A 22,935-nucleotide genomic window follows, 5' to 3' on the forward strand; every position below is an offset into this window, starting at 1 on the left:
TGGATTATTCATGCAAAAACCTCCAGTCTCAGAGACCTCCAAGGGCTGCAGAATTAAGTCTTCTCCTGCCAGGAGCTGAGGCTGCCAAGAGGACGTGAGGGGTGGGAGAATTTCGGAGAATTCACCATCAGTGGCAGCAGGGGGCTGCTCAGCACTCTGCCCCTGTTATGGGATGGGGCAGAACCCCAGGAGGTGTGGTATCCTGCACAACAGCACTGCTTTGCAGGAGGAAGCTCTGCTCCCAGCAGCACCAGGTCACCATTCAGCACAGGGCAGCTGGGCATGGGACAGTACAACAGAGCTGCTGCCAAAAAGAGGAAAAGAGGTTTGTTTTCCTCTTTCTGGCTGGTGAAATGCCTCTGACAGTGGTCCCTACAGGCCATAATCCAAGCAGACAACCTTTGAGCTACCTGGACTTTTCAGACTTTGACTCTGGGGTCATTTCATAAACACACTTGCAGAACTGGAGAAGAGATTGCTCTTGGGCTGGATGGGATTGATCAATATTTCAGGCAGCAGTTGCTGAACTGTGGCAAGGGGGAACGCGGTGCACACTGGCAGACAGAAGACTGAGTTTCATTACTGTCCAGTGCTATCAGTCAGCATCAATCCCCATCCAACTCTCCATGAAGTCACTGCAAATTTTCCTATTGGCATAAATGAGATTTGGACCACCGGCACTGCTGAGTGCTAAAGTACAATTTGCACTGAGATATTGCAGGATGGTTTGGTGAACAGGATTAGCTAGAAAAGAGAAAAACAATTCATGCATAATACACAACACGTTGAAGTGTTGTGAACTGAAATACTACACGGCAACCTCTACTGTCTTCATTAAATCCCACATTCAGATCTCACACAACTCAAATATCAAGTGATACAATTCATCTAGCTTACTCCAGGCTCATTCCTGAGCTAAATGGAAACAGAATCTGCCTGTCAATCTGAGCGAGGTAAATATTTCAGCAGGGATTTGGTAGGTAAGGATTTGAATATATCATTATAAAGACAAAATCCTTACGTATGAGGTCCACAGAATATCTGATGATGGTTTGGCACTTCCAGCAGCAAAAAAAAAAACAAAAAAAAATGCATTTATTCTCCATGATGTTACAAAACATCACTTCTCTTGGTTTTAAAATGCACTTCCTCTAGCTGAATACTGGCATTACTAACCCCAGCCTTCCACCCAGCTCATTCATCCTTGGGTCTCCAACAACCCACCTTGTGCCGAAAGAGAGTTCTTAGGGGAGCAACACAGTAACACAGCTCAGCAGCACAACGGAGCAACAAAACCCAATGGCTGGGTTTGCACTTTGACCAGTGACTGCTCTGCTGGATTTCACGCAGCACATTCCAGCCTGCCCAAGTGTTAATCCTGGAAGGCTTCTAGAGTAGCAGCTACTGTATGCATATCTCACTTCTGTAGCAGCTCAGAGAAAACACTGCAATTTGATTTAATTGCCACGTTGACTTATAACAGCATGTTTATACTGGATGCCTGCCAGCTGAAATGCAACAGGTTTGCAAAATGTATTTCCTCAAAACAGCATGATATGCAATGTAATAAGGAAAGCAATCTTCCAGCCACCCCGATGCTAAGTTCATTTCGACTCCTCTGACTTGAACTGTGTCTTGACTTACGACTTGACTAAGTCGTAAGAATTACGCTGAGCTAATTGGTACGATGATCAGGCCTGGAGGCTGCTTTTCACAGGTACAGCAGTTACACTGCAGCTTCCAGAAGGGGATCTAACGGTAGGAAATGAAGACGATTAACAGTTGTTTGTAGCACGGGGGTTGTTTGCTCTGTTTAATAACCCTATCAAAAGATGCATTATTTGTTGAGCACTCCTAAAAGGAAATCAAAGAGAAACTCCAAGAAGGCTGTTAATCCTTTGCCTTTATAAGTATGACATTTAAAAGTCAATAAAAAGCAGTGCTTTGCCAATCGAAGCACATATATTATCTTTCCCATGACCTTGGCTGGTAGATTTCAACCCAGCTAACAGTGCCTGTGTCTTTGAGCTACAGGAACGTTACAGAAGCTAGAAGGCAAGCGTGCTGGGTTTGTTTCTGTAAAGCAGCACCTTTGTACATGCTGACTACTTATCTAGCAGCTGGCGCTAAGAAGGGTGCTGCCTCTGCGGACTGGGGATTTGTCCATGCTGGAATGTGCACCCTGCCAGCTGACACTCCAGCAAAATAGGTGTCAGCACGAAGCATTTCTTCTACAAAGTCACAGAGACAAACTTCTGCAATTAAACTGTTAAATTGCAATTAATGCAAAACACAGAAGACACCACAGCAGTGGGTTTCAGGAGGAGCGGAAGGGACAAAGGGTACAAAAACAGGGTCAGCAGGGTTGGATCTGTTTATGTATGAGATTGCATGAGATGATTGCCTGCGATTCAAGGAGCTTGGACTTCATGACCTAAAAGACTCTTCTGGCCTGATATCACCCTGATGCTAATTAGTTCTGCTTTATTAAAGATTGTAACTGCAAGCAGCAGTTACTGGAGGAGCAGCCACGTGGCTCTCACCAACCCTACATCAGGACTTGTAAAAACAGGAGAAAAGGAAAAAGATGTTAAAAATATCAGGCAATTTCTGAACTTGGAACAGAATTGGCCTTAACCTCTTCCAGTCAAAAGTGGATTCACACGATACAGTAGTATTTCTTCAATAGAACAAATGAACCTCAAAGATTTCCTAATGAATACCATTCCTACATATTCGTACAAAGCAGTCCATACAACAGGCAGTGAGAAATGCCATTGCTAAACACAGACTGTCCGACACTTTGCTCACAATTCCTATCACAAGATACCATTTGCTTTTCGATTCTATTTGGCTTCTCCATAAGGAACTGTAAAAACCTCTCTCAAAATCCTGGCACTGAGAGGAGTCCTGACGCTGACCGCTGGCGCAGGATCTCCCTCCTCAAGAATAAAGCATTGGGGAAAAAAAAGTGTGTTGGCTTTGTTGCTGAGCCAGCTGTTCAACTCCACCAGCTCACAGAACAAAAGGAAACCAAATAAAAATATAAAGCACGTGTTCTTTTTGGACAAATAAGCCAAAACCCTTTGGAATTTATGGCTCTACACCATCCTTACCTGCTAAGTCATGCAGAAAGCTGTGACTGCAGTTATCAGCAATCATATAAATAATTTTTTTAATGCTCTACAATACTAATGAATTTAGACACGCTAATCATGGGAGAAGAGGAGGCTGCTATTTTTTTCCTGTCCCATCTGGTAATAATTTTGTATGATCGAAGTGTTACGAGCTAAATAAAACTACACATTAGCTGTAAGATACATTGCAAATACATTAAATCTTCCCTGGAGTTTTAGCAAATATTCACTTTTTCTATGATGCATTTGGAACTAGCAAAGGGATCTACAGTGGGCCATAGGATTTATAAATAGATTTGGCTTCCTCTGCAATCCTTTATGGGCAATTATTTCAGCAATGAAGATGCAGAGCCACAGATAAATAAAATAATTGCAGCTGATGGGGCTTTATTTACCACTATCACATTTCCCTGACTGCTAAGCTCCCCGCCTCTCATCTGCTCCACTACCCTGAATCGATGACCAGATGAAGAGCTGTCAGTTAACACCAAGCGCAGCAAGCACTGAGCACAGAAGTGCCAAAGGCAGATTCTGCTTCTCCCATTTCCAAAGCCCGCCTGGGTGTTTCCAGAGCTGGCTTACTCTCTGGATTAATGCAACGTGGAATTAGGGGGCTGGGACAGGGCAGAACAAGTTCTACAAGTTCTGCACGTTCCAAGAGGCTTCCCAGGGAGGACATTTTGCTGTGGCTCTCCTACAGAAAGCATTGCTGAAGGATGGAGACCTCTCCTCTCATGAGCAGATACCTGGCTGTGATTGTGAAGGGTTCCCTCGTCTCCTTGCTGTGCAGGTATCCTCCTCAAAAAGGCATTAGCTCAGTTCAGGGGATGCCAGGTGCAGTTATCTGTAGCAAAACCAGTTTTCCAACTAGTTCAAACGAATTAAAACCAAGCAAACCGGCCCACCCTGCACATTACCCTCTGTGGACCTCACAACATTCAGCTATCAGAACTTCATATTCCAGGCAGGGTGAGAAATGCAGGACTATCAATTTTCGTTGTGTTCAAGCTTGAAATACTCAGATGCCAGCTCTGTTCTCTGAAAATCAGTAATGCAGTTCAGCTCAGTATGGAGATGTAACTCTTACTGCCTCCTCTACAGCACTGAGGTGATGAACTCAAGCTCCGGTTTTTCATTTGCAGCTGGGCACTTCATGCCATTTAACAAGTGTGTTGCCTGGGATTTGTGAAGATTGCTTGTATGAAGGGCCTTATCAGCTCCAGAGAGAGAAAAACATAATTTCTGCTACTACAAAAAGCCATGGAGCTGACTGCACAGTGACAACTGAAACACACAGGACGTACTGCGTGGGAACCTCCTGGCTCTCAAGTGCATCCATCGACCAGCTGATCACAGAAGGTCAGGTTTCATGCTTCTCTAATTAATTTATTTTTTTAAACACCCTTCACACCATCAGTGCTGTGACAAAAGTATATTTAGGAGATATGGCCCTGATTTGTCAGTTTCCCCTGGTGCGCTGCACTGGGAAGGCACAGCCAGCTGTGTGAAGCCTGGATCAGGGGGGCACCCTGCAGAAAAGGAGCACCAGAAACTGTGTGCTCAGTAAGGTCCTACAAGAAGTCTCATTGCTTTAAAAGCCTGAGTTTTTTGTTTGCTTGCTTGTTTTCAGTTCTGGGCTGCTTATTTCCATATCAAGAAATGATGCTACAAACATTTCTGTAAGTTAGTGAAAGAGGCCAATGGCACCAGATGCCAAAGGAGCTCAGAAGATTTACACTAGGCGAGCATCTGGCTCCCTGCTCACTGTTACCAGAATGAAGACAAATGCTTGCAAACATTCTTATTCAAAATCACTAATGTGCTTTGGCAATGATCAACACAAAGCAGCATTACTGCTGTAAGGTGTGGTGCCTGGGAACACAGATGCTGAATGTTCTAAAGCTGCTTTTTCCAGATGTGTATTTAATGCAGAGATCAGGGAGGAAATAAGATATTGCTGCCCTTCGCTTTAAGCAAAGGGAATGATTAAGACATCATCATCTTTTGTTGTTGTGCTGGTGGATGGTAGTAATTGCTTCTGTACAGGAAAGTGGCTATACATCTATTGTCATCCATCATCTTGCCAAGGCAGGGTAGAAGCAGTAAACTTTTGATTTAACCTCATTAGCATTCCCAAAATTACAATGTCATACCAAAGATAGAGATTGAAATTATCTGTATCTCAGCAAATGGAGAAGAAACAAATCACACCCTATGTAAAAAGCCAACTGCACAACCATGATTCTTTCTTGTTCTTAAAGGCTCCCTAGATGTGCCCAGTTCTTGGTTTGCCATGGAGGATGGGAAACAAATAGGAATTGTGCTCAAATGCACCAAACTTGCAAATGTAGGGGTTGGACCCATGGACTGATGATCTGATGACCTGAGGATTCAGAGCAGAGGCAGAGAAAGGGAGGATGTTGGAGTAGATACTCTCAGATAGCACTTTCCCTTTGATCTGATATCTCTGATTCCTCTGAACTCTTCCCATGAATTAGGGACCCACCAGACACATGGAGAAATTTGTGTGTAATGTGGGCAATAACATGGAGGCATCTTGCTTTTGCACAATATCCTTGTGCCTGGAAACTCAAAGGATTTCCATGTAAACCCCAGGATAAATGCACACAAGGTGAGCTCCTGCTCAGGCTTGAGTTGAAGCAAGCAGGAACCAATTATTTGTCCCTTCTGGCAGTCAAATAAGATCAAGTGAAGTCTGTACTTGTCTGAGGTCAGTCTACAGCAAAATCTGCAGTAAAACTGGGAATTTATCTCAGCCCCCAACCAGCAGCTTACCCCACGAGCCGTGTTCCCCACTAGAGCCATAACACAATGCCAGTATGTATTCCAAACCACTCATTCTGAACTGCTTTACTCCTTTATGGGCATCCTAGAGATAATTAATGTATCTTCTCCTCAGTGGGAACAAAAGAAGGAAATGAATTTATTATTCCAGTGGTACCCTTGACACAGATATTGAGTAGCTTCATTAAACATTTTGCAACACCCAGAATCTTTGCTAAGCCATCTACAACAAGCACAGTCATTTTCCTTATTACAACACAAACACAGAGGTCAGGGTTTGGAACTCTTTTACTTCTCCTTTATGCTTGAATAACCTCTGTGATCTCAGTGGGATCTGGCCAGCTTGATGAAGGTGCAAATCATCACTGCCTCATCCCAGCCCTTCCCCTTGTCTCCAGATCTATTACCTTGCAGCATCACACTCAAATGAACACATTTCAGTCAGCACTGCCACAGTCAAATGACTAACTCAGCTCTTCAATACAGACAACCAGTGGATTGAATTATAATTAATCAGACAAATACTATTCAGGTCTTCCCAAAACTATTTGGAGCCATCTCCCACATGTGGTCATATTCCAGAGGAGAACTGACATTAGATAAAGCTCAGACCTGCAGAATACATTTACATAAAAAAGAAATACTGAGAACACCCTATATTTATGATGGGAGACTCCACAGAGATCAGAATGAGTAACACTCCTGAGAAAAATAAAATGCATCTGAAATATAAGCTCCGAAGCCCAGCCTGGCAGGGCAAGGTTACCATACACCCTACAGCCCTACACTGAGCAGCCAGCCTAGCCAATCAGCCCCACCAACCTCGAGCAATACTGACCAAATTCCTAATGGCTTTGAATTAGGCAACAGGCTATACAATGCAGCCAGACGGTATTTCACTTACTTCATTGGCTTGAACAGTGCTTGTCCATAATTCTGGAACGTCATGATCAGCTTCAGTTGGGTGCCTCCTGACTTCATTGCTGTGGGAAAAAGCAAAACCCCTTTAAAATGCTACATATGGATCTACTTACATTCAGCTTCCTTGAAATGAAAGCACACACCTCTGCTCTGTACCAAACGCAGCACTGCGGCATCTGAGCACTAAGCAGGGCAATCCTAACTGGATAACAGATTATTCAGTGGTTGCAGAACAGGGGAGAGCCTGGTGCTGCTGGCCAGGACTAAAAATGGATGGTACTCTCTGACACGTCTTTGTGTTCTTCAGCTGGTCATGGTAGATCCATGGTGGGCTCTAAGCACCCTGACTGAGGAGCGGGTGTGGGAACAGCTCACTGGAGTCCTGTTTTCTCCATCTTCAACTACTTTGGGACTTCTTGGTACACACTGGGAAGGCAGATAGGATGGTTTCAAAGCCAGCTGTAGCTGGGATTATGGTCCGATGCGCAGCAGACATCTGCTTAATTAAAAGTATGAGCAGATACTGGAGCAGCCTCTGATCTCTGCTGCGATTTTAATCATTGCTGCTGAGCAGTATGTAAATCCACCTCCTTTCTGCACAATGGAGATTTATCCAGAATTATCCACTAACTTTCAGGAGACCCCACGGTGGTTGCAGAGGACAGCAGAGGTGTGCAGAGGGTCACTGGCTGTGTGGGGAGGGCAGGGGCTGCAGTCCACTCCATGCACATGGGGCCAACAGCTCAGACACTGAATTCACATCCCAGCTGGGAGCTCATGGGAATTTAAGACTGACATTCGTTCATACCAATCTGTACAACTTGAACAATATCATGTTTACAGCCAGATTACAGTGTTTTTAAAGTCAGAGCCTTTTTTATTTTGATGTAAGAGTTCCTAAAATGCATTTTACTTGATGAGAAGTTTACTGAAAAAGGTAAACATACACTTTGGCAAACCAGCTGCTTTTTCACCATCTCAATCAAAACTGCTCTGAACAAATGAAATAACCCATGCTCTAACTCTTTCACTCACTTCTGTGCTGGGAGAGCCACCACAGCCCTATCTGTGGAGATGAGTCAGTCCTTTCAAAATGCTTCCCACAAATGATCACATCATCAATCCCTTTCTTTGCAGTTCTGAAAAAACCTGTGTCGGCTGCAGAACGCTACGAATGTCAGGTTGCCTCGCTCCGTCAATTTTGGCTTTGAGCTACCCTTGTTCAACCCACATAACCTGCACATCCTCTTTCTCTAAGCAGTGCCACTAGCTGCACAACCTTTTTAATTGCTCCTCTCCATGCCATATTACTGGTAGGTCAACAGCTCTCTTTCAGCCCTTGTAATCCATGTTTTTTTGCAACAAAATGCTGTGTAAATCTGGTCAGTGTGATTACACTTCCCTTAGAACAAAAATCCCTCCTGCCTTGCTGTTTTGCTGACCCCTGCCCTCTCTTGCATTACCAGTCAATCCCAAAGGAACAAATAAATAATTAGTAATTAAAGGGCATTAAATAACTTGCACTGAACAGGTAAAGCAGAAGCATGTGGTTTTCATGTACCAAACTCTCTCTCTTGTGCAAAGCATGTCAGTTGATCTGCACCTGAAGGAAGATATAGGCATTTTTTTCTGCCAAGCCCAGAGCCTGAAGGCAATGAGGAACAGCAAACATACATCCAAACCATACATATGCTGCCCCAGGAACATCACAGCTCAGCCACGCGCTCTGGAAATGTTTTTTCTTGCTTTGGATAGCGGGCAGGCAGCTGGAGCTGCCCTTGCCTCATGCCTACAAAGACCCACACAGACCCCCCGCCATTCCATGAACATCCCAGCCCAGCTGCTGCCAAAGGAGCAGAGTTTGCCTGCCTTTTTAAGGCATAACCTTTAATTGCAACCCTATTCATGTGGGATGCCTTCAGTTAGGTCAGCAATGTATCTTGGGATCAAAGGGCAGAACTTTGTCCCTTCTGCCAGGTATAAACCTCCCTAGCTCACCAATCTCAGTACAGCTGGTTGCAAACTGATCGCAACAAACGAAAACTGCATGTTTTTTTCTTTAAAATTTACATAATGTATGCTTTTTGGTTGAATTATGAATAGCTTAGGGCTTAGACTCTGGCTTCCTCTCCTCCTTGAGCCATATAAGTCCAAAATACAGCAAATATCCTGTAAGCCCATCACAGAAGTGGGAAGGACAGAGCCTATTTTGAGGTACAGCTGGGAAGCCAAGGCTTTGGGAAACCACAGAAATGCAAAGAAGAAAAAAAGGATGTTCCAGTATGCCTATTTCTAAGCACAAAGTATCAGATGGATTAAGCTGACTGGTTTCTCAGCAAATTGAAGCCACTCGACAGATAATGATTTTGTTAGCAGCTGAACTCAACAGAGAGTGTGTCATCACCGAGAAGGGGGAATATATGAAGAAGATTAACAATTCAGCATAATTCTTCCATGAGACACAGAGGCCTGGTTTCCTGTCAGAAAGAACTGAGCTGAAGTAAGACAAAAGCATCTCTTGGTCTTCTTAGATCCATCCTTTGTATTGTCTGAATTGGTTGCAATAGTAGCCTCAACCCAACTGAAGTTTGGCTGGGATGCTCTCCCACTGCTGCTGCCAGGAGAAAACTTTGGGCCCTTCCAAAACAGAGGGTGACATCAATGGGAGCAGCGTTGCATGGGGCCTTGTGAGAAAGTATGCTGGCAGCCAAAGGCACTGTGGCCAATGCCACATGAGCTCCATGTTGGCTGCCCTCCATGTTCTCTAGGCTCCAGACATTCCCACTTCAGCTAGTCATTGGACAGGGCAGAGGAGATTCAAAGATTGCAGCAAGTCTAACACCTAATGTTCCCTCCCTAAAGAGAGGGAAACACAGAGTGCTGAGCCCAGACTATCCTGCTGAACCCCATAAGATCCTTAATGCATCTCTAAATAAAGTAGAATGGGGAGCAGAGCCTGAGGAAGGTGCCCAAATCATGGGGGTGCAATTGGAGAAGAGCAGGTCTCACTGGAGATGACTCACCAGGACTTCCAGGCCTGATTACATTCCTTGACCCTTACTGTTACAGTAGACTACTGGCTTCTCTCTCCTTTTCTAAGCTGTGTTTCTTTCCTGCTCAAACCTCAGTTAAATACATCCCTTTGGTCATCCCAGGCAAACAGCAGTAGCCACGTCATCTTCCAGGAACTTATCCTGGACAAACAGTGTTTGCTTATCTGCAGATGTCCTTGTGCTGTCACCTACTGCCCATTAAGAACGTTTCTGAAGAATTTATAATTCCCTGGAGCAGAATACACAATTTTTCAAGGAACTGGAAGATGCTACGCCATTGCAATCTGTCTTGTCTATGATCAGCAAGCTTATATAATTTTTAAAAGGTCTCACAATGTCATGCTGTTCTGATTCCAAAGGGAGCCTCTAGTCAAACTCTGATTTCATGTTTGTTTGTTTTTTTTAAGGTTTCTGAAGATGCTGTAACAAGAGCAGCTCTGGAAAAGGAATACTTCAAATTCCCTCTTCTGCAGCATCTGAACGTACTGGCACAGTGTTCAAACCAAATCCCAATAGAACCGTTGCTATTTTACCTCCGGGCAATTAAAAATCTTTCCTTTTCCCCAAAATAGAAAGAAAGGGAATGCAGCATTAAACTTTCCTCTTAACCCAGGGCAAGATCTTTTGGTCGTGATTAGAAATCTTCCCAAGTTTAGGAGGCTTTGCAAAAAATCCCCTGAGATATCCTTCTCCTGGAGGGTCTGTCCAAAATCAGTGAAATCAGAGAGATTCTTTCTGTTTTCTATGATGGACTTTGAATCATGCCTCTAAAAATGCCTTCAGTATTTGCACCTAATGAGTTTTTTGACATAGCTACACGCCATGTCTGCTATTCTTCCATCCCGTCCCCTCCTCCTCCTTCTGAAAACTCATCAATACAAGACTTCCCAATGAATTTCCCTCCTGATCCACAGATACCACCAGTGTAAAAGGTACACTGCCTATCATCTTTCAAGCCTATTTTTACACCTGTATGCTACATGGTTTCTATCCCCTCTTCTAAATCATCCAGTACAGACTCAGTAGAGATCCAGTGTTGGCCAGTGTGATTTGACCCAAAAGGAATTGATCTGGATTTCCAGTTCAGTTTTGCTGCATGATAACTCTTGCCTATATGGTTTTCTGATGGAAAGTGAGAGCTCCAAAAGGACCTCTGAACACTTTGTTTTGGTTATTTATGCAGTGCTAATGCCTGAGCAACACAATCCAGTCAAAACCAAAGTCAAAGTCAAAAAGATGAGCAGATGTCTGAAATAGATGTTCAGATCCATTCAGATCGTATTTTAATATCCTATTCAAGCTTAAATCTAGCATGAACGTGTTGACTGATCTAGCGGGAGGTGTCCCTGCCTATAGCACAGGGTTGGAGCTAGATGGTCCTACAGGTCCCTTCCAACCCAAACCATTCTGTGATTCTATGACTCTATGACTGGCTTTAACAAGCAGTATTCTGCCCCAGGCTAAAGACATGGCCCCACACAAGCTGCACAGAATAGATTTCAAATCGAGTTCAAACCATCATCATCTCTTAATTTGTTCTTGATCAGCCAATCCTGCTAACTTGTTTTTAAAGACCTTTCTTGCTTTAGTCAAGATAGTAAAGATTTCTGACAGGGAAGAGATCTGTGAAACCATTCAGTGGCTTTGTTGTACACTGTAAGTCCTTTCTTTTCATCTGGAATTGTACATTTAATCAATCTGTTGACTCTTGGCTGATTCACTGTTTCCTTATACAGTAAATCAATGGTGCTACATTGCATTACGTTTTCAGCAGCACTTTTCCCTTTCCTTTGATGAAATTTTTATAATTTCCTTCAGCGCCAGAGTTTAGGTTTAGTATTTACTGCCTACTGTCTTTTTTCTTTTCTTTTTCCTGAGTTGAAACAGAGTCCACCTTGCTGAATTGCAGCACTCCTTCACTGCATGAGCAACCTCATGCTTACTGCCTCATCACTGCCTGCACAAACTGAAGGCACTGCAGGTTCAGAAATGAACCAGTCAGCTATGTTTCCAAATCTTTCCAGCCAGAGAATGTAAAGAATCAAAAACTCAAACCCAACTCACTCAACCCAGAGATCACCCAAGCCTGTTCTGCTCAACCACAGTCCTTCAGCACAGCTCTCTGGGACAGGAACACATGAGAGATGAAGATCTACAATGCACCATGCTGTATTTGTTGTTAAACTGCTGACAGCACCGCGCAATTATGCACAGCCGTTTTGTAAATATGCAAGAGAATATCTAATAAGCATGGCTATTATTGATGCGTGCAATAAACAGTTCTGAAAGGCAAAGGAAGCACGCAGTTGCCTGTGCGTGTGCTTCCTCTGCAAATTGGAATTTGGTGCTCAGTGGAAAACAATTCTCTCCAGGCTCCTATTTATGGCAGGGGGAAATTTTCACTGAATTAAATCAAATTAAGAGCTATCCCTTTATGCTGCTCAGAATGAGTAGGAGCTGCATCTGCTGATGCAGGGCACAGAACACATCCTCAGCTTCAAAGCTCTGGGTAACCTTGTCCTTTTCAAGGCCAGCTCTAGGTGTCACTGTGGGAGCTGAATGCGACGCTCTCCTTCCCATCCATGCTTTTGTTCCATTTAAACTTTAACATCAAGAAAATGTCACCTTGGTGCTCCCTGCTCTTGGGAATTGCTTCTGTCACCGTTTTCATTTTAAAACAACGCTGCACATTACGGAGCCGTGTGAGCAGTGCTGATAGATGGGGCAGGATCAATCTGGTCACCACTCTCCTCCATAAATAATGCAAAGGGAGCAGGGAAAGTGCGACGTGGTGAAGAAAGCTGTTCAGCTGCAGTTCGGATCTAATTACTGGAGGTATCAAAAACCCACACGGCAAATCACCTAATTCTATTAGAGCCACAATCTGAACGCTGGGAAAAGACTGGATAGAGCAATATCCCGTTTCATCTAATGCATGTAAGCCTGGGTATTTAATTGTCCTACTTACAAAAAGGAGCCTGAAGATTGGGTGCTACAAAGAGTCCCATTTATTTTTACTTCTAACCTGGAATCTTTGCTGCTGCCTCAGAAAATAATAAAAAAATAAAATAAAAATGAACAGAGAGCAAAGAGGATAAAGAAAAGCACAGTCCAATTGGAAAATATGGAGGAATATTCAAAAGACTGTGAAAGTCCTATAAATGTCCTTTGGTCAAATATATTACTCTTTATTAATCAGCTTACATGCTTTTGAATCCCTGCTGTGGCTCTGCAGTAAAGCTGAAAAATGGCAGATGTTATTTTAAAACATATTTTTAAACATCCAAAGAATTTGCGACGGGAAATAAAAGATGGATTGAAAGAAGTATATTAGCAAGATGCTCTTCTTGCTTTGCAACCCAACCGAGAACCCCGAAGCCCCACAGAGGCTATGGAAGCTCCCAGCTCCATTCTATCTGGCTTCTTGAGCTGGGCAGAGGCAGAAGTCGTCTTCCCCCTCTCAGCTCAATGTTAAGTTGGGATTGCTGCCCAGTTCCCACAGTGACTGATACTTCTATCAAATGTACTTCATATTTCAGCTTATGGAAGTAATACTGAATCGCTGATAGAAACCACAGTTCTGTGCTTTCATGTAGGGGCATAAGAGGCCCCAACTTGTTCAAACATTAGCAAAGAGACAGTCCCATAGGAAATGGCTGTTAATCATCAGTCCTCCTCTGCGGGCTCTGGCCTTTTCTCCACATGGATCTCAAAGCTCTATCGAAACCATAATTAATGAAAACCTCATGACACATCCTTACGACGCATTGGTGAAATCATGGCCTCAGGGAAGCCAATGACAAAACTTCCACTTACGTCACCACTGTCAGGATTTCACTCCTATTTTTTATTATAACAATGCTGCTGCTAGGTTAACTGAAGCATAGAGAGGTTAAGCAACATGCCCAGAAGCTCAAATTGAGCAAAGAGTGAGCGCTAACCTATTATTTCTCCTTCCCATCTCCCTTCTTGAGCATCCCTACATCAACCTTAACCATCTCACTGCTCTGCAGAAGGGACACTCAGCAGCCACTCAGTCCAAATCATGGCTGGGGCTGATGTGTTTTGTGTGAACCTCAGCAGCTGAGCCAGAGGGCAGTTTGGCTGAGCATCCCCACTGCAAGAACCCGGGCACAGCCCGCTCACTGCTCAGGGCAGGGAAGGGCAGAGCACTTCTTCTCTGCCAAAGGATGCGCTCACAGAGCAATGCTAATGCTGAAAAAAGCTGGCTCAGACTCTGCTCACACATCACTGCTACCGCAGGAATCACTGTGTGCGTGCGGGGCAAAGCACTGGCAGCGTGCTGCTGCCTGCAGTGCCAGCTCTGAGCCAGAGATGGGAGAATGCACGGCTTAGCCATCACACCTGTGCTCCTTAATTAATCATTCCAATCCAGAGCTGTAGGGACAGAGAACGAGCCTGTGTTTGTCCTCTTTCTCAAGCCCAGCTGTCCCCCGGTCCCTGTCCCCCCACCTGCAGGGCAGCAGCTGGGCACTATGCACTGCAGCAGCAGGCTTCCACTCCTCAGAGCTCAGAGCAGAGCTCCCAGCCATGCACTCATCCAGGGCACAGCCGTACTTTCACCTGATCTCCCGGGGCATCCTGTCTTTCCCCCACCCTGGCTATCTGTGTTCAGCCCATTCCTGGTGACCGAGGAGCTCCCTTAGTTCTGCTCAGCAGCCACTGGGATTCACGTGATGGAAATGTCAGCCATAGGCCTACGGGTGCTATTCTTGCAGGGACCATTTCCTGCTGAAGCCAGGGGAATTCTTGCCTCGTGGGGTTAAAGACCTGGTGACCTCATCCCGCAGTGGCTCCGTGCAATCAGCACTTTTACAGAGCTGCTATTTCATGCCCCTGAAACAGACTTAGCAGTTCTGTGGTCAGCACAAGGCTCTCCATTTTCTCGGAGGCCGGTGGTTGTGCAGCTCTGCCCCTGCAGCCCACGGGCTGTGCTTGTTTAGCAGCGCAGGGCTTTCATTCAGACTGCGGGTTTTTTCGCTCCCTGTGCAGCTCTGCAGCTAAATTCGAAGAGACACATGCTGTCATTAAACAGCCCCCGAGAAAAAAAAAAAACAACAACAAACTCTGTCACCTTGTTTAACCAGAGCCAAAGGCTGACAGGAGCACATCCCTGTTGTGGACTTTCGAGTGGAACAAGCAGAGCTGAGCTGTGCCCAGGGGGATGCAGCCCCTCCGAGCCCCCGCGTTCGATGCTCCCTGCATGGCTGCAGGGCTCATTGCTGCTCCCCTCCCTCCAGACACAGCCTGAAATAATGACCAGCAAGCAGCAGATGCTTTGCTCAGGCAGGATGCTATCTGCTTTTGGCTGTGATTTTTTCATTAACCTTTTCTTCCTTTTTTTTTTTTGAACAGGGCGCTTTCAGCCTGATAATCGGAGGACATCAGAAATGAATGGGGCTTGCTTTCCTGGCAGACTTTTCAATTATTCAGGTGATACAGAGCTGGCAATATCTCCTTATGTTTAACAAGGAAAATGAGTCCAGAAGTCAGAAAGCAATGTTGTAGGCACAGAGAGAAGTCGTGCAAAACAGCCATTAATATTCAAACAGCAGCGAGATCTGAACTACAAGCAAATAGCCATAAAAGCCATTAATGCCCAAACGTACCAACACTGGTGATCTTCTGGGAGACCAGGTCTTGTAGTAAAGCCTCGATTGCAGGGTTATGCCTGGAATACAGCTCGTACCGGTTGATGCCAATGTGGAATTTTAACCAGTTTGGGTAGGAGTCTATGGAGGTTTCTCCAGTTGGCAAAAACTCTTCATTCCCTTCATTATGCCTACCACCAAAAACAAACATGGGAAAGAGGGGAAGAAAAAAAAAGCCATAAATGAGGAGAAAGAAATAACATTACAGTTTGTAGCAGACACCAAGAAATGGGGCTGGGGAGGGAGAGCCCTGTGGGTGGGGGAAGCCGGATTGGCACCTCCACTCTTCATGCCTGATTTGAAGCCCATGCAAGTCAGGAGCAAAACTGACAGTGACATAACTGAGCACTCACAGAGGCCCTTACACAGCCGAAATGTGGAGCTGCAATGTTGTGTTTAGATTGCATTGTGTTACAAATGTCTCTTACAAGTTGGACTCAAAGGAAAGCATCATCCTCAAGTTTTATTTAACAGAGCTGGGGCTGGAAGTAGGTTCAGCAGAAACCTGACCTGTCGGACCCAATGTTCCCACTCCTTCCTTTTAATCAGGAAGAATAAGAAGAAACCAGCTCAACTGAGCCTGCTGCTAAAGAGCAACTAACTTGGGGTAGGTCACCCCTTCCTTAGCAGCACCATACTGATACAGAAAAGGACTGTGAGAATGACACGTGAGTGCTACATTTCATGTCTGCTGGGGGAACTTAGGGGGCAAACACACAGCAGCAGCTGTGTTGTGGCCTTCCACCTATGGGACACAGCTACATTTCTCCCACCCAAAGGTCCCCCATGCTTTTAGCCATCATTCAGTGTTCTGACATTTGTGGCTGTTTTTCTTTTTTTCTCAGGGAAACCAGAACTTTGTCAGGTTTTCCCCTTCACAGCCTCTTCTGTTAAGCAGAAGAGCCCAGACCGCTGACACATGCAGGGGATAGAAATCAGAGATATTTATCCTCTCCCTCTGAATGTTCAGATCCTGCTGGCTGCTCTGCAGCTTCACAGAGCTTTTGCACAGTACAATGCAGCTGTTTAAACACTACAATGTCAGCGTGTTTGGAAGAGGGTGCTGTTGGATTAGACAAGCCTTTGGATTTCTCACTCATTGAGATTTCCCAGTGTTTCTCACCAGCCAACAAACCATTTGCAGAGGCAATGGAGCGCTCTGAAGGCTGGAGAGCTGCTGAGGTGCCAGGACACCAGGAATTAACTGAGGGTGAAAACTGGAGCTCTGATCAAAGCCCGGAGGCAGAACTTTGTGACATTAGACCTCACTTTGGAGAAAAGTGTGGCTGCTGGTGGCAGGACGAACTGCTCAGCCCCTGCAAATGAGAAGGTGCGGGGCAGGGGGGTCGTGCTGTCCCTGAGCCTGGCCTCACACTGCTTTTCCACTAGCATCTGCCTTTGGCTGCAGCTGCAGGCAGCATCGTGGGGACCCTCTGCTCCCGGCACTGCTGCGTTACGTCCCGTATTTCAGGGCAAATTTGGAAGGAAAACAACCGCTGACGCCTGCAGACGGTTCCGCTCCCTTTCTCGCCCCCCCGACACCCGAATCCCTCCCTTTAACCCCGAGCCGTGACACCAATTCTTCGGGAACAGCCCCTCAAAAAGGCCGCGCCGCAGGGCAGCACCGCGCCGCGTTCCGCCCCGACCCCGCACCCTCCCTCCTCCCCCCCCCCCCCGCCCCGATCCTCACCACTCGCTCTGCTCGGCCGCCCGCGGGTTGAACCTGATGTCGCTGTTGACATTGAAGAGGAGGTCGCCGTCGGCCAGCGGGGGCAGGGCGGCGCGGTACAGCGGGTGCTGGAAGAGGGCGGCCAGCGGCGCGGCATGGGCGGGGGGCGGCGGGCGCGGGGCTCCGGGAGCGATGAGCCGCCGAGGCCGCCCCGCCGCCCCCCCCTCCCCGCCCGCCGCCGCCGCCGCCGCCGCGTCCCCTCCGCCGCCCGCCGCCCGCTCCGCCGCCTCCCGCGATTGCGAGGAGAGGTTGGAGGCCGGCTCGGCGCTGAAGTCCTGCAGGATCCGCAGCGTGTGTTTGCTGGGCCAGCGCGGGGCGGCGCGGGGCGGCGCGGCGGGCGGAGGGCAGGAGCAGCCCGGGCGGTTCTCGGCTCCGCGGCGCTCCAGGCGAGGCAGCAGGTCGATCATGATGTGCATGGTGCAGGCGACGAGGAACACCATGAGGATCAGCACCCGGAACTTGCGGACCAGGAGCATTTTCATGGCCGGGAGCGGCTGATGAATTAGCGGGGGAGGGAAGGAGGGGAGGCGGCGGGGTCGGCCGGCAGCGGGCGCGGGTCTTCCGCCCCCCCCGGGGCTCCGGCGCTCTGCTGGCGGGTCGGGCAGCGAACGATCAAGTCAATAAAGTTATCTCCATAGGCGCCGCGACAGAAACAGGCTAAAAGCGATAGGTCCTCATTTCTCAGTATCATCAAGAACTTGGGAGGGGGGGAGGGAAAAAAAAATCGGGGAAAAAAAAATGGGAAAAAGGAGCCTTTAAAATCAATAGGAAAACAAAGCCAGCGGCATTGCGATATCTAGAGCCATCTGTTCGCGGTTTCTCTCGCTTTTTATTACGGGGATCACAACAAACAGCGAGAGCTGGTTCTGAAGGAGAAACCGGCGTCTGAGGCTGGCTGCGATTAAATCATCATCGTTCAAAAAATGACGGGAAGGAGGGGGGAAAGAAGAATATTAAGAAAACCTGTACGGAAAGGCGACAGAAGGAAAAAAATCATCCATAACGTTTGGCAGTGCAGGAAACGCTGACTCCTTCCTTTGAATGCGCCCAGTGATGCAGCAGAAGCGCTCTCCGCTCGCTCCCTCTCTTCTGTGAGACTGCTTAAGAACATTGGCTGCAAAATCATTTTCTCCGAGCGGTTCCAGTTCCTTCATCCATCGCTTTGTCCGCCGCTCGGGAGAGATGAGCGCTCAGCTGAGATCTAGCCGGGGTGGCTGCTGTATCCGAGCTGCGCTTTGCCTTTGGCGTGGGTTGGGTTTTTTTTGGCTGCAAAACTGTCGGATGGCACAACTGCAACATAAAGGTTAAATATGGCACAGGAAAAAAAAAGAAGGGGGGGGGGGGGGAGGGCGGGGAGGAGGATTAGAGGAAAGAAACTAATAGAATTCGGTAGCGGTTCTTTATAGCAAAGAGGTCCCGGCTTTGATCTCTGCTGGGTCCTACAGATCTGCCTTTAGAGAAAGGAAGAGAGGAAGGGAGGGGGGGGGGGGGAAAGGGGGAGAGGGGGAGAGCTGCTTGGCAGGTGCAAGAGTGGAAACCTCTTTCAGCCACACTGGGTTCTGGAGACGGGTTGGACGGGTAGCTCTGCAGCTCCAGCTTCCAGTGGGTGTGTTAAATATTATGAGCGAGCCATGATTCCTGCCTTCCTCACGTCACAGTTAGGAGATTGGCTAAATAAACGCTACAGTGATAGTAACAGGAAAACCTCAACCAAAAGTGTTTTATTTTTTTTCTCCTCCTCTCCTCCCTCCTTCCCACCCCCACCCCCACCCCCCCTTTCATTCTACTGCAGCTCCAACCGGAGCAAGGAGAGGGCGTCTGTTCCACAAAGGTTTGCAAAGTAAAATTAAATATATATATATATATTAATAAAACATTAAAAAAAAAAAAAAAGAAGAAGCAGAAGAATACAATAACCGAGCGGTGGCTGAGAGGGGAATCTGCAATAACGTTGCAAAGTGTTGCACGCGAAGTGCTGCGGGCTGTGCTGGGGGCGCCGGTTGTGCTCCGTCATTGCCGGGGCTGCAGGGCGGCACGCGGCTCCCCTCGCGCCGTAGCAAAGTCAGGGCGGAGCGCCGCGCGCTGCTTCCTCAGGACCGGCGGTTTTTTGTAATCCCTCGTCCCGTGGGTTGTGATAATCCCGAGGTAATCTGCTCTCTGCCTGCTGGTGCTGCTGGCCCCAGGGCAGCGCCCGGCGGGTGGTGGGAGTGGGTGCTGGAGGAAGGGATGGTTCGCTGCGGCCGGGGTGGGGTGGGCGGGTGGTCGGGTGTGCTCCGGACTGCTGGCTTTGTGTGTGGCACGAGGCTCCTGTGCTCCTTAGCGAGGCTCAATAACATTATGTGGGGCTGCAGCAGGAGAGATAAAGGTACATGCTTCTGCCCAGCCACCACCACCTTTACATGGAATCACGGAATGGCCTGGGTTGAAAAGGAGCACAGTGCTCATCCAGTTCCAACCCCCTGCTGTGTGCAGGTCACCAACCAGCAGACCAGGCTGCCCAGAGCCACATCCAGCGTGGCCTTGAATGCCTCCAGGGACGGGGCATCCACAGCCTCCTTGGGCATCACCAGTGCATCACCATCCTCTGAGTGAAATTCTTTGCACACAATCCTCTCAAAGCTGATTGGGATGGCTCGTTTTTCTCAGGATTAACCAACATTAAATATTGCCTTCCCCCCTTCAGAAGTATTTTTTACCTGAGGATCCATCAAGCACCATTCCCTCACTGGGAGCTCCTGCAGGGCACACTGTGCTCCCCTGGAACACATCCGTGTGCTGACAGCAGCACTCCGCTCTGCAGAAGGGAACTCACAGCTTCTCTAAGGGGCAAAAAATAATAATAATAAAAAAAAAGACCAGGAAACAAAGGTTGGACAGGGCCATCACCCTATGTATGCGTGCCTTTGTGAGGAGCAAGACCTACTTGCTGTCTTGAGGGCCATTTTGGTACCCAGGTTCAGAGACAGTGCTTTGATATCCATTGTGTCACCCAGGACTCCTCAATATACGTGTGCCTGATGACAGCAGAAATCCCCGTTGTGGAACCAGAAGCAACACTTCCATCTTCTTCTGTGTTTTCACCAAGGTAAGCTCAGCTAAAGGGCAGCTATGAGGATGATCACAAACTGTCATCACGTGCTTTTGCCTTCCACTGCTGCTCAGTAACACACAGGTATGGTTGGCAGAGTAGTTTGGGCTGTAAGTTAACTGCTTTTCCATGCAGAAAGCTGAAACCCAACTTATTTAACCTAGATTAGGAAGTTAGCATTTTAGGTCCTCCGGGAAAAACACACAGCTTGATTTCAACTGAGGAACACACCTCTACTGGAAGGAGTGTGATATGCAAGGGGGGTTCATCAGGAATTACATGAACAAGAGCACTTGGTTACAATTTTATGCCTACCACTGGCTATAGGCTTTCTCCTGCTCAGCTTGGTGTGCTCTCCTTTGGGCCACCAGCTGTGCTGCATTAGCTATCAAGGCCAGGAAGACAAAAGCAGGCAGCTGGGGGCTAGGAGCTGTTATGGCTGTGATGGAGGAGAGCAGGCAGAGGTGGTGCTCCAGAGGAGGTGAGTGCGAGTCATGGTTCAAGCGTGTTCCCTTTCCTGTGGTTTGCTCTCAGAGGTTCTGAGCAAGTTGTTTGGAACTCTTTGGGGTCTCTGTGAGGTAGGAGGGTGCAGTGTGTTATTTGCTTTGGGTGGCCCAGAAGGGTTTATGGGGTATGGGCTGTATTTGTAGCATTCTCCTCCTCTAGCCTGAGGGGACATGGCTTAGCAGGCACCTGGCAGGTGGAAAAACACTGAGATGTGAAAAGTTGAAGTTGTTTGAGTAAGTGTGGTATTTTGTAGAAACAAAATGCTGCATTAGGCATATCATAACTGTGTGTTCCAGAGTTATGTAAGGGAAGTGAGATTGGCTTTAACGTCTAATACAGAAAATTAAATGCAAGTAATTACATGGCCTTTGAAAGGTGAAATAAAAGCACAGTATCATGAGCAGGTAAATGATTCCTTGAAATTGCTTGTTGTTCTCATCAGAAGGACCTTTTGTGAATACTAGTTATTAAGTATGGTTTTATCTAGATCGTATCTGCTTATGGACTGAATCCTGTTCTGGACTTCTTGGTCCTTTTGTTCCTTTCAAGCAGTACAGGTCTGTGTGGGGGTTGGAGGCTGCTTGCATGTATTCACTCTGCAGCTGGACATTGTGGATTGATTTTTCCAGGACTGAAGCTTCCTGGAGATGCGTGTGAAGGAGAGCTGCTTAATTCTTCATACTGCTTTCAATTTCTTTGGTGGCTTTCAGAAGAGCTTTTGCAACATTTGCTTCTTTGAGTGACTCTTTTTATAGTGTAGACAGCACCCATATGCTAGTCAAGGTGTTGAAATAGCAAGCAACACCAGCTGGAGAATCTCCTCTAAGGATCTGCAATAGAGTTATGACTCTACTCACCTGCACTTAATTGCTTTAAGAGATGTCGTTCACCTGTGTTCCTGGCCTTTCTGGCTTCCTGTGAGCTCTGGGATTTACTATGCACTGGTTAACTTGGGCTGCCTCCTGGAGTTCTTCATTTCCATCGTCAGTCTGTGGGTGTTTTTTCCTTACATTTTTTCCTCAGTATCTTTCAAGCTCTGGACTTTCCCAGCAGGGATGAGCAGATGCTGTTACCACGATCAAATTTTCCTTTGGTCGTCTTAGTCAATGCTGTGAGAGCATTTAAAGGGGGAGAAAAACATCAGGTAATTCTTTTTCTTGATTTCAGTATCTACAAATGCTTCATTTCACAGGTGACCACACTGATGAGCGAAGAGACCCTTCTTAATTCTGTAAATAGCACTTTAGGAGGACAGAGCAAGTGGTAACCTTGTGTTTGTGTTCCTTTTGGAGGTCCTCCAAGGCTGGTGAGCAGCTTGGAGTTTGGGACATGCTATGAACCTGAATATCTGCTGGGAGGGCTGAGGTGACCTGTGACCAAGAAGGCACAGGCTGTGGCTGTATGGAGCTGAAGGGTGAGTTCTGAGTGCAGTCAGGAGCTGGGCTGCAGGTCAGCCCAGATGGGAGATGAGACAGCACAAGAGCAAAAGGAGCAGGCAGGGCTAGGGCAGAGCCAGAGAGGTTGAACAAAGCAGGGCTGGGGCAGCCACCCAGGAGCATCCCATTGCTTGCTGTGAGCAAGTGTGAGCATGGTGCAAGAGCGCTTTGGTGCTGGAGACCCAGCAAGGAATGGTTGGATTTGAGCCCTATCTCTGTGCCTTGGCACCTTTGCTCCAGCATAAGTGCAGCGTTTGAAGGCAGGGGAGGTAACTGGCAATCAAACATTTGCCTTTCCAACTTGGAGCTGGTGGGGGGAAAATACTGATTTTTTTGGTAACTGGTAAATGTGAACTGGTGTTGAACCTTGTTCAAACTGGCTTTTACCCACAGAACTGATTGATGCAGAGACGTAGGGCCTTTAACGCTGTGTGGTTCGGATGGTTTCAGAAGTTGTTTACTTACTGTTTTACCTCCTGAGATCCCAGATTGAGTAATAAAAACGTAAATATTCCTCTGAACCTGTATGGCCTCCAAATGGAGTTCTGCATGTGGCCAACAGCTTTTCATTACTGCTGTGCCGAGTT

The 22,935-nt window shown here is 47.0% G+C and overlaps 1 protein-coding gene and 1 long non-coding RNA gene across 5 annotated transcripts in view; one reads left to right on the top strand and one right to left on the bottom strand.

Moving 5' to 3' along the window:
• Positions 1-18,974, bottom strand: part of FAM20C (FAM20C golgi associated secretory pathway kinase) — a 55,829-nt gene extending 36,855 nt beyond the window's left edge. The window contains exons 1-4 of one of the 2 annotated variants that reach the window (XM_048961536.1): positions 18,856-18,974; positions 17,279-18,607; positions 15,547-15,719; positions 6,847-6,925 (exon numbers count right to left, since the gene is read on the bottom strand). In XM_048961536.1, coding sequence (XP_048817493.1) covers positions 6,847-6,925; positions 15,547-15,719; positions 17,279-17,799 — 773 coding nt within the window. In that variant the 5' untranslated portion in view covers positions 17,800-18,607; positions 18,856-18,974. Of the gene's footprint in view, positions 1-6,846; positions 6,926-15,546; positions 15,720-17,278; positions 18,793-18,855 lie in introns of those variants that run through there. The other variant, XM_048961537.1, reaches the window with a different exon arrangement.
• A 1,866-nt stretch (positions 18,975-20,840) lies between these two features.
• The window catches only part of LOC125700740 (uncharacterized), a 34,096-nt gene continuing 32,001 nt past the window's right edge, over positions 20,841-22,935 (top strand). For 2 of the 3 annotated variants that reach the window (XR_007380047.1, XR_007380045.1), the window contains exon 1: positions 20,841-20,886. This is a non-coding gene — a long non-coding RNA (uncharacterized LOC125700740). The remainder of the gene's footprint in view (positions 20,887-22,935) is intronic. The other variant, XR_007380046.1, reaches the window with a different exon arrangement.

Source organism: Lagopus muta, chromosome 15 (assembly GCF_023343835.1).
Source record: "Lagopus muta isolate bLagMut1 chromosome 15, bLagMut1 primary, whole genome shotgun sequence".
Lineage (NCBI taxonomy): Eukaryota > Metazoa > Chordata > Aves > Galliformes > Phasianidae > Lagopus > Lagopus muta.